Consider the following 22581-nt stretch of genomic DNA (forward strand, 5'->3'; position numbering starts at 1 on the left):
TATAGTTAAAATTTGAGTATTACTGATTATGTAGTTAATATTTTTAAGCACTTAAATGTGTGTTAATGTTCTGTTTACTCAGTTTTATCAAGGAGTACTTGCTCAGAAGTGAAATAAAGGTAGAATTTATTCCTAGTCAAAACTTTAGAACAAACAAAAAATATTTTTAGTGGAAAATTCCCAAACTATGTATTTTCTTGTCCTTTTTACCACCTCTTAATAATTATTGTGTATATTACTTTATACCATGCTAAAATATGTTGCTATCCTAACTAAACCTTGAGGCATATAGAGCTGTGATTGTTATTTACTAAATGACTACAGAATACTAAGTTTTTTGAGTTTCTATTATGTGGTTTTTTATAAAGTGTCTACACGATCTTTGTTATCTAGATTAGTGCTGACAAGCTACCAGCTCTTACCACTGTATGTCAGTCTCTTCTGATTATTCCCTTCCAGTTTTTTGCTTTATATCCATTCTCCTCATAGGAACAATTTTAAGCTGAAAATTGTTTACCTTAGATTTTAGAGATGTAAAAGTGTCCGTATGCTAGGCACATAGTTCAGTGGTAGAGTGCCAGCTTACCATGCACAAAGGCCCACCTAACTACCCACCTAGCTTCCCACCCACACACCTACCCACCTACCCACCAACCTACCAACCCACCTACCCACCTAACCATGCAACCACCCACCAACCTACCCACCCACCCGCCTACCTACCCAGGTACCTACCTACCTTCCTAACCAACCTACTAACTACCTACGTACGTACCCACCCACCTACCTACCTTCCTACCCACCCACCCATCCACCTACCTACCCACCCATCTACCTATCCACATATCTACCTCTCCACCCACCCACCTGCCCACCAACCCACCCACCCACCTATCCACCTACATACTGCATCTCAGTATATTGTTTTGTCTCTAGTGTCTGTGTTGGAAAGATTTTTGAACTGAATGAAAGTTAGAGATCCTGGTCCATTCAGTTTTACTGTTATTGTCTGCTTGTGCTACCTCTTAGTGTTTTAGTTCCCTCATTTGTGTAGCAGGGAAAGCTGTTCAATCTAGGAATCTCTAGTCACTTTTAAAACTAAAAAATACATCCTAATAACAAGTCTTACATAAAAATTAATAGCTCCATAAGAGTAATATAGTCTTTATGGTAATTTGATTATTTAGCTTCTTTGTTTCACATAATAAAAATATCACGTGCTTATCCCTGAATGGTCTTAATATATATGAAACTTTGTAAAGTTGCATGTAGTTAGACTGAAAAGAATGCTGGCCTTGGTTTTCAGTGGTATGTCAGTATAAAGAATAATAATACTTTTGTTGGAGAAGTTTTAAAAGTACAAGAGGTGCTGATCTCTGTAAGTTCGAGGCCGGGCTGGACTGACAGCCTCCAAAACAATACAGAGAAACCCTGTCTCATAAAACCAAAAAAAAGAAAAAAATATATATATATATAAAAGAGGTGACTTAAGATTCTGAGTAGAGTTTTGCTAATATTTAACCTAGTAAAATTTGCAGACTTAGAGACAGGCTTTTAGTTTAAAGTTTCCAAATTACCTGTTCTATTGTTTTTAATTAGGCAAGCCAAACTTGAGCTGGATCAGTACAAAGAAGAGCTGTCTAAAATGGAAAAAGAAATAATACATCTGAAACGAGATGGGGAAAATAAATCCATACATCTCTCTCAGTTAGATATGATTTTAGATCAGACAAAGACAGAACTAGAAAAGAAAACAAATGCAGGTAAGCAACTAGTTAGCTGAATTTAACTTGAATACAAATACCTGTGTATTTATATGTGGTGATTTGAATAGGAATGGCCTCTATAGGCTCTTATATTTGAACAATGCTTAGTCATTAGTGAGTGGCAGGATTTGAGAAAGGTTAGGAGGTGTGGCCTTGTTGGAGGAAGTAGGTTACTCGCTTTGGGGTTCTGTCCCATTGTCTGCTTGAATGCCACCATGTTCCCCACTGTGATGATAATTAACTAAACTATAAAACTGTAAGCAAGCTCCTAATTGTTGCCTTCATCATGGTGTCTCTTCACAATAGAAAAGTGACTAAAGTGAGCAGTTGGGGTGGTGATGCTAGGAGGGATAGTGTTCAGTGTTTTGCCTCTTAGAGATGAATAAAAGTTCCATCAGACTTTTAGTTTTTATTTTTTTTTAATTGTTTGGATAGAGTTCCACGTGTCCTAGGCTGCACCGGAACTTCATACTCAGTGGAGGAAGACAATAACTTCTGATCCTCCTGCGTCCACCTCTTGTGCTAGGATTATAGACAGGGGCCAACAAGCCCTGTCTGCGTAGTGCTAGGGATTAAATCCAGGGCTAATTGTGCTTATGAATAAAGTTCTTAATAAAAATGTTTACATGTAGTTCTTAAATGAGTCTGTATTCTTAATAGTGAAGGAGTTAGAGAGGCTGCAGCACCACACTGAAGCTGAGCTAGCAGAGACCATGCAGAAACGGGAAGCACTGGAAAATGAACTACAGAATGCTCATGGAGAATTGAAAAGCACCTTAAGACAACTACAGGAATTGAGAGATGTACTACAGAAGGCTCAGTTATCATTGGAGGAGAAATACACTACAATAAAGGATCTCACTGCTGAACTTAGGTGAGTTAAATAATAAAAAGGATACCATAATTACAGGTATCTCTTTGATTATTTTGAGTCATTGAACCATACCACAAAAATTGTTATTAAACTCAAAATGGTCCAACTTTTCAACTGCTTTTGTTTCATTCTGTTTTGGATTTTGTTTGTTTGTTTTAATGATCCCATGAACCATTTAACCAAGTGAGAGAAGTTGCTTTTAGCTGCTAATACTTCTGCACTCATTCTTTGATCAGTTTTATCATAAAATCTTTTCTTGTGCCAGTGAGTTCAAGCCTATTCTCCAGTTCTCTTCTGTCAGATTCAGGGTATCTGGTCTTACGTTGAGGTTTTTAATTCATTTGGTGTTGAGTTTTGTATGGGGTGATAAATATGGACCCAGCCATCTAGCCTATCAACATCCTTTGTTGAAGATGCTGTTTTTTTCCTAGTGTGTATTTCTGGCTTCTTTATAAAAAATCAGGTTTCCATAGGTGTGTGGATTTATGCTTGGATGGCCAGGAGGGGTGAGCAGGCTGCTACAGAGCTGAGGGTGACACTGGAGGACAGGAAAGACAGTGAGTCCCTGGCAGAGGGTGTTTCTAGGGATCAGTGGCTGACCCGAAGGACTGGAGGCAGGCTGGAAGGGAAGGCTGGGAAGATCTGCAGGGGAGAAGCTAAGCTGGATCTTACTAAATTTTTATTTATTTTGTGTGCACGTGGGTAGATGTGTGACATGTGTCACGATGCACACGAGGGAGTTAAAGAACAAACTGTGACAATCAGTTCTTCTGCCATATTGGTCTCAGGGATTAAACTCAGGTGTCAGGCTGGGTGGCAAGTGCATTTACCTGGTGAACCATCTTGCCAGCCCTGCATAAAGGATATTTTAAGAGGCATCTGAAACTCAGCCAAACACAGTCATATATTTTCTTATAACTCTGCCCCTCCTGAATTTTTAATATAATTGCTCAACCCAGAGGTCTGTAGAATTATCCTCCTAGCCAGTCTTATATTAGCCAATCTTGTCCACCTTATTTCTAAAACATATTTTAAAATCCATTGACTGCAGCAGGGTGTTGGTGGCGCACGCCTTTAATCCCAGCACTCGGGAGGCAGAGGCTGGTGGATCTCTGTGAGTTTGAGGCCAGCCTGGTCTACAGAGCGAGTTCCAGGACAGCCTCCAAAATAATACAGAGAAACCCTGTCTCGAAAAACCAAAAAAATAAAAAAATCCATTGACTTTTGTTATCACTATCCACAGTTCATCATTGTTTCTTTTATGGTGTATGGCTGGGTCTTTGTAATGGTTTCCTTATGTTCTTGATTTCATTGCTAATCCATTTTCCACAGGATTTATTATGTTTCTGATTTCAAACATAGATCATATTGATTTCTATTTAGACTTCTAAAACATTCTCAGTAAAATCTTAATTCCTTTGGAAATGAAAAAATGAAGTATAGAGATACAACTTCATTACTCAGTAGATTAGTCCTAAAAATAAAAAACAGAAATATCAAGTATTGGGAAGTAAGTAGAGAAATGAGATTCTCATATATTGCAGGTAGGAAACAAAAGTGGTAATAGCAACTGTGGGAAAATATTATAATAATTTCCTAGTCATATATCTAAAAGCATTGAAAATAGTTATTTAAACAAAAAATATACACAAATGTTCATAGCACCTCTGTTCACAATAGCCAAAAAAGTGGCAGGAAACCAACTGGCCACCAATGCTAAATGGATAAGGAAGATATGGCATACTCATAAGAGTATTATTTAATCAGAAAAAGCAATAGAATAGTAATAACTCATGCTATAAAGTAGATGAACCCTAACAACATTGTGCTAAGTCAGAGAAGCTAGACACATGTAGTATAATTGTTAATACTACATGCATATCCATAAAGTTAGTAAAGATTGGTGGTTGCCAGGAGCTACTGGAAGGGACAACAGAAAAAAATGACCCCTGAAAGATATGGGATTTTCTTTTGTTGTAATAAAAAAAAAAGCATTGCAAACAGATAATGGTCTGCATAACAATGTGAACTTAAAATGGCTAATAGGATATTTTATGCTTGTTTTTACCACAGACCACAGTTTTCAACAGCTCCAGGCCTCTAACATATAAAGCCTTTTATGATCAGATCCCTGTTTTCCTGGCCTCATTTCATACTGCTTTTGCTCTGATTTGTCTTGGTGTGCGTGCGTGTGTGTGTGCATGAGTGCATGTTCCTGTACTTGGGAGCACGTGGTATGTATGTGTGGATGCAGGGAGCGGACAGAGTGATGGTGTGTCTTAGTCCCTCTGCACCCTAGGTATTAAGATGAGACCTCACCCCATTATTCCAGGGAACCCATTTCTGTGTGAGTTAACTTTTGTGTTCAGTCATTTTTTTATACATTATTCTTTTAATTTATGTCCTTTCAATTAACCACAAACATTCTGTTGCTTTTAATTTATGGGAAACAATAACTCAATTTACCTACCTTTAAAAGTTAAAAGTCACATTATCTGTTTTGATCTTTTTCTTTTGACAAATTTTAGAGAATGTAAGATGGAGATTGAAGACAAAAAACAAGAACTTGTTGAAATGGATCAGGCGCTTAAGGAGAGAAATTGGGAGCTAAAGCAAAGAGCAGCTCAGGTTGTTTCTTCCTAATAATATTTGAATAAAAATTTCTACCATGGGCAATTTTAATGGATTTTAGAAGTCACCAATTTTTTTTTTTTGGTTATAAGTATTTTTTAAAATTAGAAATAAGCCGGGCAGTGGTGGCGCACGCCTTTAATCCCAGCACTCGGGAGGCAGATGCAGGCGGATCTCTGTGAGTTTGAGGCCAGGCTGGACCGACAGCTTCCAAAACAATACAGAGAAACCCTGTCTCATTAAAAAAAAAAAAATTAGAAATAAACCTTTCTGTTTGGCCAGGTTGGTCATGAGTTTATAATCCTCTTGCCTCAGTCTCCCAAATGCTGGAAATATAAATTCCAAGCTGGAAGACTTGTTTGTCTCCCTGGGGACTGACTAGGATGGTGAGTTCTTTAGCACTAAACCACAGCTCAGCCTAACCAGTATTTTAGCATAGGAGTTTGCTTGACATCCTTTAGATCTTTTTTTATTGTGTATCAAAGAACATGTGGTTGCACATGTTACTGTGAGCTAAATGTTGGAGGAAAAAGACATTATTTAGCAGTTTTTATTCCAATATAAATTGGAATCTGAATCATTTTCTCCTATTTTACATTTTAAGTTTCTATAACTTATAATACACACAGGATTCAAGTCCCTACTTTATTTGGAATAAGCTTATCATTTGTTGGTAAAAGTACCTGTTATAAAAGTACATTCCAAAAAAAAAAAAGTACATTCCAACCACACATATGTTTGCATTACAATAAAATTGAGCAACCATCTTGATATTACTTGTATTTAGGTTACACATTTGGATATGACCATTCGTGAGCACAGAGGAGAAATGGAGCAAAAAATAATTAAATTAGAGGGTACTCTGGAGAAATCAGAATTAGAACTTAAAGAATGCAACAAACAGGTAATTATTTTAAAATTTCGTATTTTAAATTGCTTAAAAATTAATACCATTAATGTGCATACATTTTTGTTTTTATTGTTATTGTGCTGCCTAAATTGACCTTGATTTGCTATGGCCAGGGATCCCACAAATGCCACTGCACATAGCTTGGGGTGTCTTTATAGCATGCACATGATAGAAAGATTGCATACTTTTATTAATCTTGCAATTCTGCTTAATATTTATTTTCTTCTCAATGTTATTTTGGTTGTAATTTCTTATACCGGTGTATATACTTACCACAATATGTACGTGTATGAATAGCTATAAAATATTTCTGGGAGGATGTACAAGTAATTCTAGAACCTAACTGAAAATATCCTGTGGGAAGGAAACTTTGTGTTCTCTATATTTTTTTATCTTACATATGTATTATCTTTGAAATTATAAAGCCATGTTACATTTGTTTAATGCACTTGTGTAAATAGTGATTGAAAGGTTTGCCCATGGGAGGAGGTGTCAGATTCATTCATAGAATAAGCCAAGGAATGCTAATATAATAGTGAATAGGAAAAAGAATTTTAAAAGGAGAGGGAGAAAGAGAGAATGGTGCTTATAGCCATAGGACAAGCCCATTTTTCCCGTAAACCTTAAATGAAGATGGAATATTTCATTCCTCAAGTATGACAAATCATCATTGGAAAAGAGGAGGATTGTTATTTGAAACTGAGCTGCTCTGGGCACCTGAAAACTATGAACACCACCAAGCCTGGGAATGTTGTGACCACAGTCAGTGGTTGGGAAAATTGCATTCAGGCAGGATGAACAGCGTACGACATGGACGTGCAGAGAACTCAGTTATGTGGTGGGAGCCTTAGACTAGGGGTGTAGTACTTATGTCCTGCTCTCTGGTGGGGAGCAGACTCCAGCGTCTAACTCTGAGCCTGCAGTCATCCAGGAATGCCTTTGTCACATGTGGTTTCCACTAGCAGGATTGTAAGCTTAAGTTCAGGTCCAGCAGGAGCTTCTTCCTTCTGGGGGGCAGTTAATGTTGAGCAGGGTTTCAAATTTGGACTAGCCAGATGGACTCAGGAGAATTAGTAGCAACTCCAGGGACTTCAAACAGGGAAGTCTTGGGAGTTTGTGAACCTACCTAGTTTATAAGCCACAAATCTAAGTGCTGCCAGAAGTGACTTTCGGTATTTAAAGAAAAAAGGCAATCGCTAGAGTAAATGCAGCCTTGTACAACTGACTCTTCCCTGGTCCCAAACACTGCTTGAATAGTACAAGAGAAAAGAGATTCAAACTTCAGCTGAACATTTAACCCTGCCTGGTAGACTTCAATACAACAGGACCCAGAAAGAAACTACTCCAATATTTTGTCATATCATTAAATGCTTTTCTACACCTCCCTTTTTTGCATCAGTGTTTTCCCTTACTTTTATTATGCTTTTAACATAGTTTATTTATTTATAAAACAATATATAGTTCTTACATTTATCCTCTAATTTTGTTTACACATTTTTGCTGCATGATCAGAATTTTTATCTCTTGCTTTTCTCATTCCATGTTTCTAATATTTTTCTTTTTTCCCTTTTGAAGATACCTTCTTTCTTTCCCACTTCTTCCTGTCTCCTTTATTTTATTTATTATTTCTTTTACTCAAATTTTAATTTCCTTTTTTTTAAATTGGTTTTTCAAAACATGGATTCCTGGCTGTCCTGGAACTCACTCTGTAGACCAGGCTGGCCTTGAACTCACAGAGATCTGCCTGACTCTGCCTCCCGAGTGCTGGGACTAAAGTACGTTTTAGACATTTAGTTTTATTGTGAGTGGGTGTTTTGTCGCCTGTATGCTTGTGCACTCAGTGCCCTTGGAGGCCAAAGAGGGCACTATACTCCTTGGAACAGGATTACGTGTGGCCGTGAGCTGCCGTGTGGGTCTCTTAAACACTGTGCTGTCCTTTAGCCACAGAAAAACAATTTTTAAAATTTGATTTCAGGGGGCTGGAGAGATGGCTCAGAGGTTAAGAACACTGGCTGGTCTTTCAGAGGTCCTGAGTTCAATTCCCAGCAACCACATGGTGGCTCACAACCATCTGCAATTCAATCTGGTGCCCTCTTCTGGCATGTAGACAGAACACTGTATATGTAATAAATACATAAAAATCAAAAAAAAATTTTGATTTCAGATTTTTGTGACAGGGTCTTTGCTGTGTAGTCTAGTGTGGTTTTGAACTCATTACCTTCTTGCCTCAACTTCCAAAATGTTGACTTGCAGTGTGGACCTTCATGTTCTGCCTACTTTTAGATATTTCATTCATAAGTGGTTGAAGTTTGACTCAGAACACAGCTATGAGTAAATTATATTTTCTTAGTTGTGTTAATGATTGTCCTCTGTTTGAAATTCAGGTAGAAAGTTTAAACGAAAAGTTGCAAAATGCCAAAGAACAGCTTCGAGAAAAGGAGTTTATAATGCTTCAGAATGAGCAGGAGATAAGTCAACTGAAAAAGGAAACTGAAAGAACACAGCAAAGGATGAGAGAAATGGAAAGTGTAAGCAGATTACTTTCAAAACAGGTGGAAAAGTAATGAAATGAGTATGCTTTGACTGCCCTGCTTCTATTTATTTTTAGCGCCTTGGTTTTAAAATACAGAAAATGTGCTCTTAAGTTTTTAAAAACTAATTATTTGTACCAGATGCTATTACTTCTTTTGACCTTTAAAAATATTTTTTTATGCTGGCTTTGGTATAGACAAAGGCACTGTCTTTTTTTTGGGGGGGGTTGAAACAGGGTTTCCCTGTGTAGCTTTGGAACATGTCCTGGAACTCGCTCTTGTAGATCAGGCTGGTCTCAAACTCAGAGATCTGCCTGCCTCTGCCTCCCAAGCGCTGGGATTAAAGGCGTTGTATTATCTACCTTGTATTCCCTATCTTTGCCATGTTATATTTTTTAGTTAGAATTGTTTTGTAGTTTGAGTTTCTTTAATTTTGGAGTATTTATATATTCAAAATTACTGAAATCTGGATGCATTTATGTTTCATATTTACCATATACATCTCATCTGAAGATAACTTAATAAGTTTGTTTGCCAAATGATTTTGTAGTGTGGAATTTTTCTCTCTGTCAAATTAATTCTCAAAATTTTGGGGAGGCATGGAGAATATTTCAGATTTTGGGTTTCCAGATAAGAAATACTTAACCTGTCATCTACTAGGAATTTAAATTATTAATTTAATAACATTTTAGAGGGAATACAAGTTTCACCTTCATAGAGAATCCACAACCCAGCTATGTAGACTGAATTTTAATTCTATATTCCACATCAACATTTGTTTATTTTAGGAGTGTACACTCATATTTGTGTAGGCCTGCAGACAATTTTGGGTGTTGTTCCTCAAGAGGTCATTTCTCAGGAACTATCTACTTGTTTTTGTTTTTTGGAGACAGGATCTTGTGTAACTCAGACTAGTTTTGAACTCCCTGTGTAATAGAAGACGACCTTAAACTCTTCCAGTCTCCTCCCACACGTCCTAGATTACACTGTGTACTGCCATGCTTGGTTTTATGTGGTGCTGAGGCAAGAGCCAGGTTTTTGGGAATGTCATTCAAGCTCTATCATAGGAGCTGCAAACTCCCCTGCTCTCACCTTGTTTTGTGAGACAGGGTCTCTCTGTATAGCCCAGTTAGTTTGGATAATCAAATGTTAGGGGTTTGTTTGTTTCTGGCCTGGTTTTGATACTCTTTTGTAAATGTTACATGCATTATGATAAAGGTTTATATAACTTCTGTACATTAAAGTCATGCAGAATATTTAGGGTAGAGTGGTGGAATATATCTCTAATCTCAGCACTCTGGAGGCTCAGGAAGAAGGATCTCAAGTTGCAGGTTAGCCCAGACTACTCAGTGTCTTTCTGAGTCTTGCCTGGGCAAGATAGCAAGACCTCCAACTAAGTAAGTGAAAAAAAAATATGGTTGTTACTGTTGGAATACATGCTGTTATTGTAGCTACTTAGAATGCTGAGACAGGAAGACCACAAATTTGAGACTCGTCTTGAGAAATCTCAAAATACAGTTTTAAAAAAGGGTTTGACCTGGTGATGGTGGTAAACACCTTTAATCCCAGCCCTTGGGATGCAGAGGCAGGCAGATCTCTGTGAGTTCGAGGCCAGCCTGGTCTACAGAGCGAGTTCCAGGACAGTCAGGGCTGTTAAAGAAACTTTGCCTCTAAAAGCCCAAATAAGTCAATCAGTCCATTCAACAAACAAATTGGTAAGTAAAAGAGGCTGGAAATGTGTTGCTTAGCATGTTGAGGTTCTGGGTTTAATCCCTAGACTGAAGAAAGTTCCATGTTTATTATAGTTTTGTCATTTTACTATCATTAAGGCTTTTAAAATACTAACAGAGTGGAAGCTGCTCGCTTATTACAAGGTTTATAAAGATGTAATTGTAGGGAAATTCTCTTATGAAAACAAAGAAGCCAATTGTAGCTACGTACTTTATAACTATATATGCTTTGCAGGTAATGAAAGAACAGGAGGAGTACATTGCTACTCAGTACAAGGAGGTCATTGACTTGGGGCAAGAATTGAGGCTCACCCAGGAGCAAGTGCAGAACTCTCATTCCGAACTGGTGGAGGCTCGTCGCCAAGAAGTCCAAGCACAGAGAGAAATAGAAAGGCTCTCTAATGAATTGGAGGATATAAAGCAACTCTCTAACGAAAAGGTAATCCTATTCTAAATAATTTTATATTACTGAAGAATTTTTAAATTTTAACTCCCTTTCTTAAAGCAGTGTTCTGGCTGCATATATGCCTGCAGGCCACAAGAGGATGCCAAATCTCACTACAGATGGTTGTGAGCCACCATGTGGTTGCTGGGAATTGAACTCAGGACCTCTTGAAGAGCAGCCAGTGCTCTTAACCTCTGAGCTACCTCTCCACTCCCAAATTTTAACTCCTTTTTAAAAGAAGACAGATAGTAATGCTTATCACTAAACCACTAGAGCTTAATCTTTTTATTTTGTACAGTGTTACTTCAGTGTGAATATATTTAATGTTACCAGATTGACGACTTAAAATTGGTTAAAATGGTAGGACCAGGTGTGGTAGACCACATTTGTAATCCCAGCACTTAGGCAGCTGAAGCAGGGAACTCTCTAGTTTGAGGCTAGTCTCAAAAGGGAAGGTGTCTACTTTTTCCCATTTCTGTTCTTTGATAATAGTTTAGTATAATTTGTTTTATGTGATAAGCTAAACTGACTTCTCAAAATGAGTTTAAATGGGAGAATACTTAAATTGAAATTTTTATAATATATTTTAATCCCAAACTAAATATAGATTCATGTTTATCTTTTGGTTTGAATCAAACCTTTTTTGTTGTTGTTGTTGTTGTTTTGCTTTTTCGAGGCAGGGTTTCTCTGTATTGCTTTGGAGGCTGTCCTGGAACTCGCTTTGGAGACCAGGGTGTCCTCAAACTCAGAGATCCGCCTGCCTCTGCCTCCCCAGTGCTGGGATTAAAGGTGTGTGCCACCAACGCCCTGCCCTAGATTTTTATGAATAATCCGATTTGATTTTTTTTTTTTTGGTTTTATGAGACAGGGTTTCTCTGTATTGTTTTGGAGGCTGTCAGTCCAAGTCCAACCCAGCCTGGAACTCACAGAGATGCGCCTGCCTCTGCCTCCTGAGTGTTGGGATTAAAGGCGTGCGCCACCAATGCCCAGCCCGATTTGAATTTTATTTAGTCTTTTTACGTAAGCCATACTCATATTTCATATTCTGTATTTTAGTTTCTTTCAAGCAGGGGGAGGATTAAACTAATAGAATATCTGGTGATGGTGGTGTTGTGGGAGTATGTTACTTCCCAAGTAGTTTATAACAGTTTTGACTAGTTCTAATTGGGTAGCAGATGTTTGCAGTAATTCTTGTTGAGTTGTTTTGAAATTTTTAACTTGGTTCTTACTTTAAAATATTTCCATACATATTTTACCATTGTTTCCCCTTATCCATGACGGATGCACATCTCAAAGACCATTAGTGGGTATATGAATCCACAGATGCTACTGAGCCCTACACATATGTACTGCACTCTTCAAGACAGGAACCTTAAGGGTTCCTGGAATACCATGATAACCAGTAAACAAGCACGTAGAAAGCAGTGTGGACAAACAGATGATTCATCTCATCAGGCTGCTCAGAACGGCCCGCAATTTTAACCTTTTTATATAATTTCGTATTTATTATCTTTGGGCTGTAATTGAGTGCAGATTGTTGAAACTGCAGTAAGTAAAACAGAAAACAAAACATCTTTTACTCAAGGGGAGCACAACTTGTACTTAGTAATGTAAGTAGGTTTGGATAAAAATGCATATCAGGATGAGAGATGGCTCATGGTGGTGGCGCACGCCTTTAATCCCAGCACTCGGGAGGCAGAGGCAGGCGGATCTGAGTGAGAGCAGCCTGGTCTACAAGAGCTAGTTCCTGGACAGACTCCAAAGCTACACAAGGAAGTCCTGTCTCGAAAAAAAGAGCACTGGCTGGTTTGGTTGCTCTTCAGAAGACCTGGCTTCAATTCCCAGAGTCTACATGGTGGCTAACAACTGTCTAACAACTACCTATAGCTCCCAGGGGATACAACATTCTCACACTCTCTTCTTCTGGCTTCCATGGGTATCAGAGTGTATATACATACATTCAGGCCAAAACATCCCTAGAGATTAAAAAAAAAAAAAGAGTACAAATCATTCTTGTTAAAAGTAGATAATCCATATAGTGGGAAAAAAATTAAAAAACACAGGAACCCAAGAGCTGTTATCTGCCAAAGTGGAGATAATTATTTGCCAAGTTAGTATTTTATAGGACTTAGTTTCACAGAAAGCATTGGTTAATGTAGTACAATAAATAAAAGACCCAGAGACTGGTATTGGGGTTCAAGCTTCGAGCTGAAGATCACAGAAGCAAAGCAGACACCCACTAACTCTACCTCAGCTCAGACCAAAGGTGCCATCCTCAGACTGCTCCTCAACGTGGCTGGAGACTGACTTTCAGACTGAATGCCTTTCTTTACCTTTTATACCTCTCAAATCCCGGGATTAAAGGCGTGAGCTCTGAGTCACTCTTGGGTAGCCTAGGGTGATCTTGAATTTAGAGAGCCGTCCGTCTACGTCTTAATCCTGAGTCTTGAGATTAAATGTATGTGCCTGGCTTCCATGGCTAACTTTGCTACTTAGAGTGATTTTAATAAATCATGAACAATTTATCACCACAGGTTAGTGAACTTATGTAGCAAATGATGTAGTGGTGCCTTCTTTTGGTCTTCTCTGAAATGTCTGTATTTAAAGTGTACTATATAATAAGCTTGGTGGGCTGGAGAGATGGCTCAGAGGTTCAGAGCACCAGCTGCTCTTCCAGAGGACCCAAGTTCAATTCTCAGTAACCATATGGTGGCTCTCAGCCATGTATAGTGGGATCTGATGCCCTCTTCTGGCATAAAGTTAATAGAGCACTCATATACATAAAATAAATAAATCTTTTTTAAAAAAGCTAGCTTGGCACATGTGTTTATACATAAAGACTAGCATGTTCCCATTAAACTATAATAAACCAAATAAGCTACCTATATAACTTTTCTTCAACATATCATTTTTAAGGAAGCACATGGAAATCGTTTGGCTGAAGAACTAGGGGCATCTCAAGTACGTGAAGCTCATTTAGAAGCAAGAATGCAAGCAGAAATGAAGAAATTATCATCAGAAGTAGAATCTCTCAAAGAAGCTTATCATATGGAGGTAAAGAAAAATATAATTTGTGTCAGTAGACCCCTCTAAAATGAATTGACCTACTAGGATGAAACTGAGTCTAATTCGTGAAGAGTTCATTTTAAGCTAAGTACATACCATGCACTTGATATCCATTCACTTAAAAGGCTAATGTACTCTAGAGTTAAGGTCTAGTTCTTGAGGCAGTCATACTGAATCTAAATCCTGTAAAACAAACTGGAAATAATTACAGACATAAACCATTTTATATGATATGAAAACACTGTAAAGTACCTTGTAATCTCTGACCTCTGGTCTGATAGTAAGTTACAGAAGCAGCACTACAACTATTTATCAGTGTCTCCCCGAGCAGACAAGACTGCACTTTAGGGCTTTGCTGCCTCAAAGTCACTGGCTACACTGCTCCATATCCCACTCACTGGTTCATTGCCCAGCACCCAAATAGCAGTTCACCATTGTCTACATGTAACCCTAGTTCCAAGGTGATCTGACACCATCTTCTGACCTCTATGGACATCGGGCATACATATAACAAAATACTCATACACATAAAATTAAAAAATAAAATGAAATTTAGGGTTGGAGATATGACTCAGCAATTAACAACATAATTGCCCCTCAAAGGACCTAGGTCTGAGAGTATTTCCTTTATATATCAAATGTGCATTAATTGTTCAGATTTCTCCAATTGTCTAAAAAATTTGTTTATAGTTTGTTTATGTAAATCAAAATCCAGTATATAGTTAACTGTTAAGTGAATGTAAGACTGTATTCTTAGGCCCAGCAGTGGTAGCGCACACCTTTACTCCCAGCACTCGGGAGGCAGAGGCAGGTGGATTTCTGTGAGTTGAGGCCAGCCTGGTCTACAAAGCTACACATAGAAACACTGTCTCAAAAAAACAAAAAACAAACAAAATAATGACTATGTTCTTTCTTTTCTTTAATATTGCATTTAGTGCAAAATCAGATGTTTATGGCTATAAATTTGATCTCTTAAGGAAAAATAATAGTAGCAAGTATTAGAATGTTGTTGAAAACAACTTCACCCTGTTTTCTTTTTACAATTTTGGGACTATAAAGATGATTTCACATCAAGAAAACCATGCAAAGTGGAAGATTTCTGCTGATTCTCAAAAGTCTTCTGTTCAGCAACTAAATGAACAACTAGAGAAAGCAAAACTAGAATTAGAAGAAGCTCAGGATACTGTAACCAATTTGCACCAACAAGTTCAAGACAGGAATGAAGTCATTGAAGCCACAAATGAAGCGTTACTTATTAAAGTAAGTAAGCACATAAGTGTTGAAATAACATTTGTGAAAACAAATGATTTATGTTTCTTGTTCTTCTCATTTGTAGAGGTCTTCATGACCAATTATTTACTTGAAACAAAATACATCTTGTTTAGAAGACAACTATGAGATATTATTAATATGATATATGTCATATTACCACCACAAAATAATTTATATATGTTTAAATATAAATGCTTCCATTTATAACATTTGCTATAGTGGGCTTTATAGTGATATGTCTTACAAAAAGCAAATTGAAGCATTTTTCAAAATCAGTAAATTCCTTTGAAAATTTTAAAGTAAAAATATAAGATATTCAGAACTTTTTAAAAACTGAGTTTAAATATAGATGCTTTTAAAATGGTTTAGGCTGTCTGTTCATCTGTTTTGATTATGACAGTTTGTGTAGAATTTGATGTAACACAAATAATAAAAGCCCAGAGACAGAGCTGGGCATTGGTGGCGCACGCCTTTAATCCCAGTACTCGGGAGGCAGAGGCAGGTGGGTCTCTGAGTTCCAGGTCAGGCTGGTCTACAGAACTAGTTCCAGGACAGCCTCTAAAGCCACAGAGAAACCCCCCAAAAAGCAAAAGCCCAGAGACAGATGTTGGGGTTCAAGCCTAAGATCAAAGAAGCAGAGCAGCCAAGCTACCAGAGAGCTCTCACCTCCACCAGGGCTGGGGCAATCCTGACCTCAACATGACTGGAGACTAACTGTCTAAGATTGAGTACTGAATGCCATGCTCCTATCTTATATTCCTCTTTAATGCTGGGGGTTAAAGGCCTGAGCTGGTTTTCTTTTAGACTGATTAATTCTCATGTAACCCTGGGTAGCCTTGAACTCACAGAGATCCATCTGCCTCTGTCTCCTGAGTCCTGTGATTAAAAAGGTGTGTGCAACCACTGCCCAACTTCTATGGCTGTGGCTAGCTTTGTATTGTGATCCTTCAGGCAAGCTTTATTAAATCATAAATAATTTATCACTACGATTTGACATTAATAGTAGGGATGCTTAAGCATTCATGTAAAACTGCTAAGACAGTTATCATTGAAGCCCTTTACAAAAGAATAATAGAGTGGTAGCAAAATAGAAGTTACTAAGAAAAAAATAAAATCAACTAATACCTTGTATATATTTCTAGTTCTGTACTCAGCTGAATAACTCTTTTATAATACAGTTTATATTTATAGTACTAGGTAGATATGAATAGATATAATCTAAAATGTAGGACCTGTTAATATAGCTCAGTTGCAGAGTCTGTGCTTAACATTCAGGATGCTCTGGATTCAGTCCTTTGCACTAATAGAATGTTTAGACTAAACACTGTGTGTGTGTATATGTCTGTTAAGAATGAACACACTGGCCAGGTGGTGGTGGTACAAGGCCTTTAATCCTGGCACTCGGGAGGAAGGCAGGTGGCTCTCCGAGTTCAAGGCCAGCCTGGTGTACAGATGGAGTTCTAGGAACAAACACATTATTAGTGTTTTAATTAAGATGATATTCCCATTGCTGTGGGCTGTAGCTCAGGGATAGAACACTTGACCAGTATATATGAGGCCCTAAATTGAACCCCTGGCCAAGGCACATTTTTTTTTCCTGGTGTTCTGGAAGTTTATAAAATTTACACAAAATTACAGATCTTCATTGTGAAAAAAAAAACAACCTTCAAAAATAAAATATTCTGCTGGGCATTGGTGGCGCACATCTTTAATCCCAGCATTCGGGAGGCAGAGACAGGCGGATCTTTGTGAGTTCGAGACCAGCCTGGTCTAGAAGAGCTAGTTCCAGGACAGCCTTCAAAGCCACAGAGAAACCCTGTCTCGAAAAAAACCAAAAAAAAAAAAAAAATTAAATATTCTACATTGCATTCCTAGCTACAGAAATTATTTTGCTTACTCACTAGATATTGTCTATGAGAACAATGTAATTTGATTGCTTGTGGTTGCTTGTGGCAATCATTCACATTTTAAGTTTGGCTATTTATGAAATTGCTTAAATTTTAATTAAATGGTAGCATTTCTTTAAAAAAAAAAAGTTTACAGAGTGTGTTCCAGGACAGCCAGGGCTACACAGAGAAACCCTATCTCAAAAAAACAAACAAAAGATATTTTTATCTTTTGTGTATGTGCATTTTGACTGAATATCTGTATGTGCACCGTGTAGTGTTTACAGAGGCCAGAAGATGGAAAAAGATTCTGTGGAACTGGAGTTGTGGATGGTTGAAGCCTTCATGTGGGTGTTACAAGGTGTTACAAACCAAACCTAGTTCCTTTGTAAGAGCAGCAAGTGTTCTTACCTGCTGAACCATCTCTCTAGCCATCTAAATAGTAGTTCTTAAATAAGCCATGAAGAAATCTTAGAAGATATATTATGATTAATTAATGTAGCTAATGTAGAGTGATACTAGTTTTAAAACAATTTCTTTCATGGAAGACACGGCTTTCAAAGTCAACCTTAGCTGGCTCTAATGTCTTAACTAAAGAGAACAAAAGAGAAAGAATAAAGGCTAATAATAATCTAAGCACTTAGGAGATTTAGCTGTAGCAATTAGAAGTAGGTTTAAGTAGTTCTGGGAAAGTAGCTCAGTTGGTAGAGTGTTTGTCTAGCATGCACAAATCCCGGATTTTGATCCCCAGCCCTGAATAAAACCAGATGAACTGGTGTATACCTGTCATCTCAGCACTTGGGAGGTGGAGACATGAGGCTCAGGAATTCAAGGTCATGGTTGGTGGCTACATAGTGAGTTTAAGGCAAAAATCCCAGTAGCTGAAGAGTAGAAAGCAATTCCATTGAGAACATCAGGCAGTGAGGAAAACAGCTCACTTTGATGCAGTCTGAGGACAGGATCGCCCTCTGGTCTGAGCATTGGTAGAGGTAAGAACTCTAGTAGCTTTCCACTCTGCTTCTCTGATCCTTCAGCCTTCACCCCGATAGCTGACGAGTTTTTATTATTAAGACCAATTAGAATTCGTGTTAGGGTTTCTATGGCTGTGAAGAGACAATACGACCATGGCAACTGTTATAAAGGAAAACATTTAATTGGGGCTGGCTTAGAGTTTCAAAACTTTAGTCCATTATTGTAATGGTGGCATGCAGGCAGACGTGCTGGAGAAGGAGCTCAGAGTTCTACACAATGATTTGCAGGCAGCAGAAGCAACTGTGTCCCACACTGGCCATAGCTTGGGTATGTATGAGACCTCAAAACCACCACCACAGTCACATACTTCCTCTAACAAGGCCACACCCACACCAACAAAGCCACACCTCCTAATAGTGCCACTCCCTGTGAGGGCCATTTTCTTTCAAACCACCATAGCCAGAGACCTGTCTTGTGATATTTTGGCAAAGAATGTGGCTCCTTTTTCTCTTGTCCTAAAAGTCTACCTGAAGCGAAATTGAAGAGTTTGGGATTAGTTTTGTTGGCAGAGACTTCTTTTTTTGTGTGGGAGGATTTGAGATAGGGTTTCTCTGTGTAGTTTTGGAGGCTGCCCTGGTACTAGCTCTTATAGACCAGGCTGGTCTCGAACTCACAGAGATCCGCCTGCCTCTGCCTCCCGAGTGCTGGGATTAAACGTGTGCGCCACCACCGCCCGGCTAGATGTTGATTATCTTGAGAACCAATTTTTATCTATTCTTGAATGTCATAAAAATAGCATACATTGCTCTTTTGTACCAGGGTTAGCAGAGATTTCAAGACAGTCAAATGTTGATTCTCTCTGCCATGTGGTTATTAGTGATCTTCAATGACAGCACCAAGTAGGGCATAAGTAAGATGCAGTGTGAGGAGAAGAGCACCAGGAAATTTAATATTGAAACCAAAGTTTGTACTGAAAGAGACATGAAGAAATAAAGGGAGTGGTGCCCTGAGGTGAGACACCACACACACACACACACAGAGATAATCCTGCAATTTATGGAAAGAAAACTACTAAGGAATTACCTGCTCCTAAAGAACAATAACAAATCAAAGCTCACGCAAATACAGTTCAAGGAGTGGCCAGGTTCCATCCCAAGCAAGCAGTCAAGCTTGATGGCTTTGTCTACATTGTTCTGGCTTTAGAGTCATGAGGAATACAGGAGTAAAGGGTTAAAGAAAGCCTCAGAGGCTAGGTATGTGACAGGGAGTCTTTACATGGAGGCTAAGAAAGGCCATTGCCTAAAGCTGTGAAATGGAGCTGTGTTGAAGAAAATCGAGCAGTGGGGAGCTGGTGACAGAGAATGCTACCAGCCCAAGAGAGGAAACTGTGTTTCACTCAGTGAAGTTGGAAGGGTGAAGCCATCAGACAGGATTTGGAGTTTGCCCTGTTGAATTTTGGTCTTCCTTTGGTCCAATATTTCCTCACTGTCCCCTCATTCCTCCCTTTTGGAATGGTAATGTACATTATATGTCATTGTATGTTAGTATAGGGAGTGCAGTTAAGAGACTGCCTTTAGTTTCAGAAGGGACTTTCAACTTTGAAACAGTGTTGAGACTGAAAGAATGAGGACTTTGAAGTTGGACTTTTGCATTATGACAAGGTCATAACCCTTTGGGGGCCAGAAAGTAGAATGCAGTGGTTTGAATGAAAATGCCCCCATAGGCTCATATGTCAGTCAGTATATTTGGGTCCTTCCTTTGTGGAACTGTTTGGGAAGGATTAGGAGATGTGGCCATTTTGGAGGACATATGTCAGTGGGGCTGGGCTCTGAGGTTTCAAAAGTCCTCACCATTCCCAGTTAGCTCTTTGTTTGCCTCATGCTTGTGGGTCAGATGTAAAAACTCCCAGCTACTGCTTCAGTAACAACTGTCATACTCCGCACCATGATGGGGATGGACCCATCCTCTGAAATGTAAACCCCCACTGAATGCTTTCTTTTATAAATTGTCTTGGCATTGGCATGGTGCTTTGTCACAGCAGTAGAAAAGTGACTAAGACAATAGCCAATGTGTATTTACTTCCTATTAGAAATTCTAAAAGTAATCCTTTATGTGTGTTCATGTTAGATTAAGAAAAATAGTTCACTTCAATACTTTCACAGGTAAACTTATAGGTATAAGATTTAAATCTTTAATATTAAAATATCTATATGGAAAATATAGTTTCCATGAAATTCATTAGAATGTTGGAAGCAATTTTCAAATGAAATACATAATTATCTCAAAATGCAGCTATCTTTAGTAGTAGAAGATTTGAAAAACACTTGTGAGAAGTTTCCATACTGAGACTAAGGCTGGCAAAGATGACTGAGAGTTTATGATTTTATAAGTAGTTTAGAAATATATCGAGCATGTACTATGTATCATGTACCAAATTTCCTACAGGAATCCGAATTATCCAGATTGCAAGCCAAAATTTCTGGACATGAAAAGACAGAAGACCTCAAGTTTCCACCAGCTTCATTTGCAACTCTAACAGAAATTATGCCTGACATTCAAGATCCAAAGTTTGCTAAACATTCTCAGATGTCGTTTTTCAAATGCAGAAAACTACGTCGCTCTATTAGTGCCAGTGACCTTAGTTTCAAAAGTCACGGCAATGAGGATCTCTCTGAAGAGTTGCTACAGGACTTAAAGAAAATGCAATTAGAACAGCCTTCGGCATTAGAAGGTGGCCATAAAGACCTAGCTTTCAAGCATTCAGATTCATTTAAACCTCTTCCATATAACCTAGAAGATGACAGTTCTGAAAGTAATGACTTTAGTACTCTTAGTGGAATGCTGAGATATATAAACAAAGAAGTGAGACTGTTAAAAAAGTCTTCTCCACAAACAGCTGCTGGTTTAACCCAGGTATGTATTTCACACATTACCAGATAAAGTAATTTGTACCGGGTATGCTGTTGCATACCCATAATCCAGCATTTATGAGACAGAAGCAGGAGGATTTTGAGTTCAAGCTCCTCACCAAAAAAAAAAGGTAATATTCTTTTCTTCAGTGAATAATATTTTATCACTTGAGAAAAAAATCCATGTAGATTGACCTTCCCTTATCCAAAATGAGTTTCTGAAAATTGAGTTTAAATGGATATCATCAGCATATAGATAATACCTAAAGCCATAATGCTGGGTTAAACCAGTGGAGTAAATTGAGATAGAAACAGTTATTCCTGAAGTATTTTTGCTTTAAGTGTTCAAGAAATTGAAAATTCTACAATGGGTATCTGCTGAGTATGTCTGAAGTCCTGGGTTCACCCTCCCGCACTGCATATACTGGGCATTCACCTTTATAGGTTTATTATATAGCACTCTATAATAATAGTACATATTATTATTATAGGCTAATTCCTAGCACCTGGGAGATGCTAGGATCAGAAGTTTAAAGTTATCCTAGGTTACTGAGTAAGGTCCAGGCCATCCTGAGTTGCATGAAATACTGTCTTAAAAGCATACAAAAAACAGAACAACCATCCAACCAACCAACAACAACTTGGGAGGTAAAACAAGGTGTATCTCTGAGTTCCAGGCCAGCTAGTAGTATATAGGGAGACCCACCTGAGGGAGGGAGGGAAGAAAGGTAGAGTGTGTGTGTTTGTGTGTGTGTGTGTGTGTGTGTGTGAGAGAGAGAGAGAGAGAGAGAGAGAGAGAGAGAGAGAGAGAGAGAGAGAGAGAGAGACTGAAGATTCAATACAGCTAACTGAAAAACAAACCTTTTATGGAATAGAGTAAAGTATGTATGTATAATAGTTGGCAAGCCATGCTGACAATAATCGTGTTATAAGGAGGTCAGGAGCGCCTGTGTTGCTAAAGCAAAGGAGGAGTCTGACTGCCATGTGTGTTAATGTGGAGACTGTTGATGGCTCTTGGAAGGACTTCTGAGTAAAAGTAGGTATAAAGCTTTTTCACAGTGGAAGCACCAAGAGGAAAACCTTTTTGATAAACAGTAAAGATGACAAATGAAAGCTTAGTGTGAAAAGGATGGTCTTTTTGTTGTTTTGTTTTTAAGAGATAAAACATTATTTTGTTTATACCTTTGTCAACACTATGTTAGGGTTCCTCATCCCTCACATCCATGTCAACATTTGTTGTCATTTCATATGACAGCCATTCTGACTGGGGTGATGTAGGAACTTAGAACAGTTTTATTTTCATTTCCTTGATGTTTACACAATATTAAATCCCCCATTTTTTAATGTCTGAGTACCTTAATATCACATAAGCTACTGGCTTATATTGTTCTTCTGAAGATCAACTCAAGACTGGTGTTTTCTAATATATCTTCTTGGCCCTGACCTCATCCTTGAGTTTTAATGGTTTTTTGTTTGTTTGTTTGTTTTGTTTTGTTTTTTTTGGTGGTCTGTGAATCTCCTGTCTGTATTTGTTCAGCTAGGTCTACCATATGACCCGGCAACAGGGCTCTCATGTGTATTCCCAAAGG

General features: G+C 38.2%; 1 protein-coding gene across 3 annotated transcripts in view; it reads left to right on the top strand.

The window, feature by feature from the left end:
* The window catches only part of Ccdc18 (coiled-coil domain containing 18), a 94634-nt gene that overhangs the window by 49496 nt on the left and 22557 nt on the right, over positions 1-22581 (top strand). For all 3 annotated transcript variants that reach the window (XM_040733473.1, XM_040733474.1, XM_040733475.1), the window contains 9 exons: positions 1600-1763; positions 2427-2640; positions 5169-5268; positions 6059-6175; positions 8566-8709; positions 10678-10881; positions 13804-13941; positions 15013-15213; positions 20529-20996. In XM_040733473.1, coding sequence (XP_040589407.1) covers positions 1600-1763; positions 2427-2640; positions 5169-5268; positions 6059-6175; positions 8566-8709; positions 10678-10881; positions 13804-13941; positions 15013-15213; positions 20529-20996 — 1750 coding nt within the window. The remainder of the gene's footprint in view (positions 1-1599; positions 1764-2426; positions 2641-5168; positions 5269-6058; positions 6176-8565; positions 8710-10677; positions 10882-13803; positions 13942-15012; positions 15214-20528; positions 20997-22581) is intronic.

This window comes from Mesocricetus auratus, unplaced genomic scaffold (assembly GCF_017639785.1).
Source record: "Mesocricetus auratus isolate SY011 unplaced genomic scaffold, BCM_Maur_2.0 Super-Scaffold_100031, whole genome shotgun sequence".
Taxonomy (NCBI): Eukaryota; Metazoa; Chordata; class Mammalia; order Rodentia; family Cricetidae; genus Mesocricetus; species Mesocricetus auratus.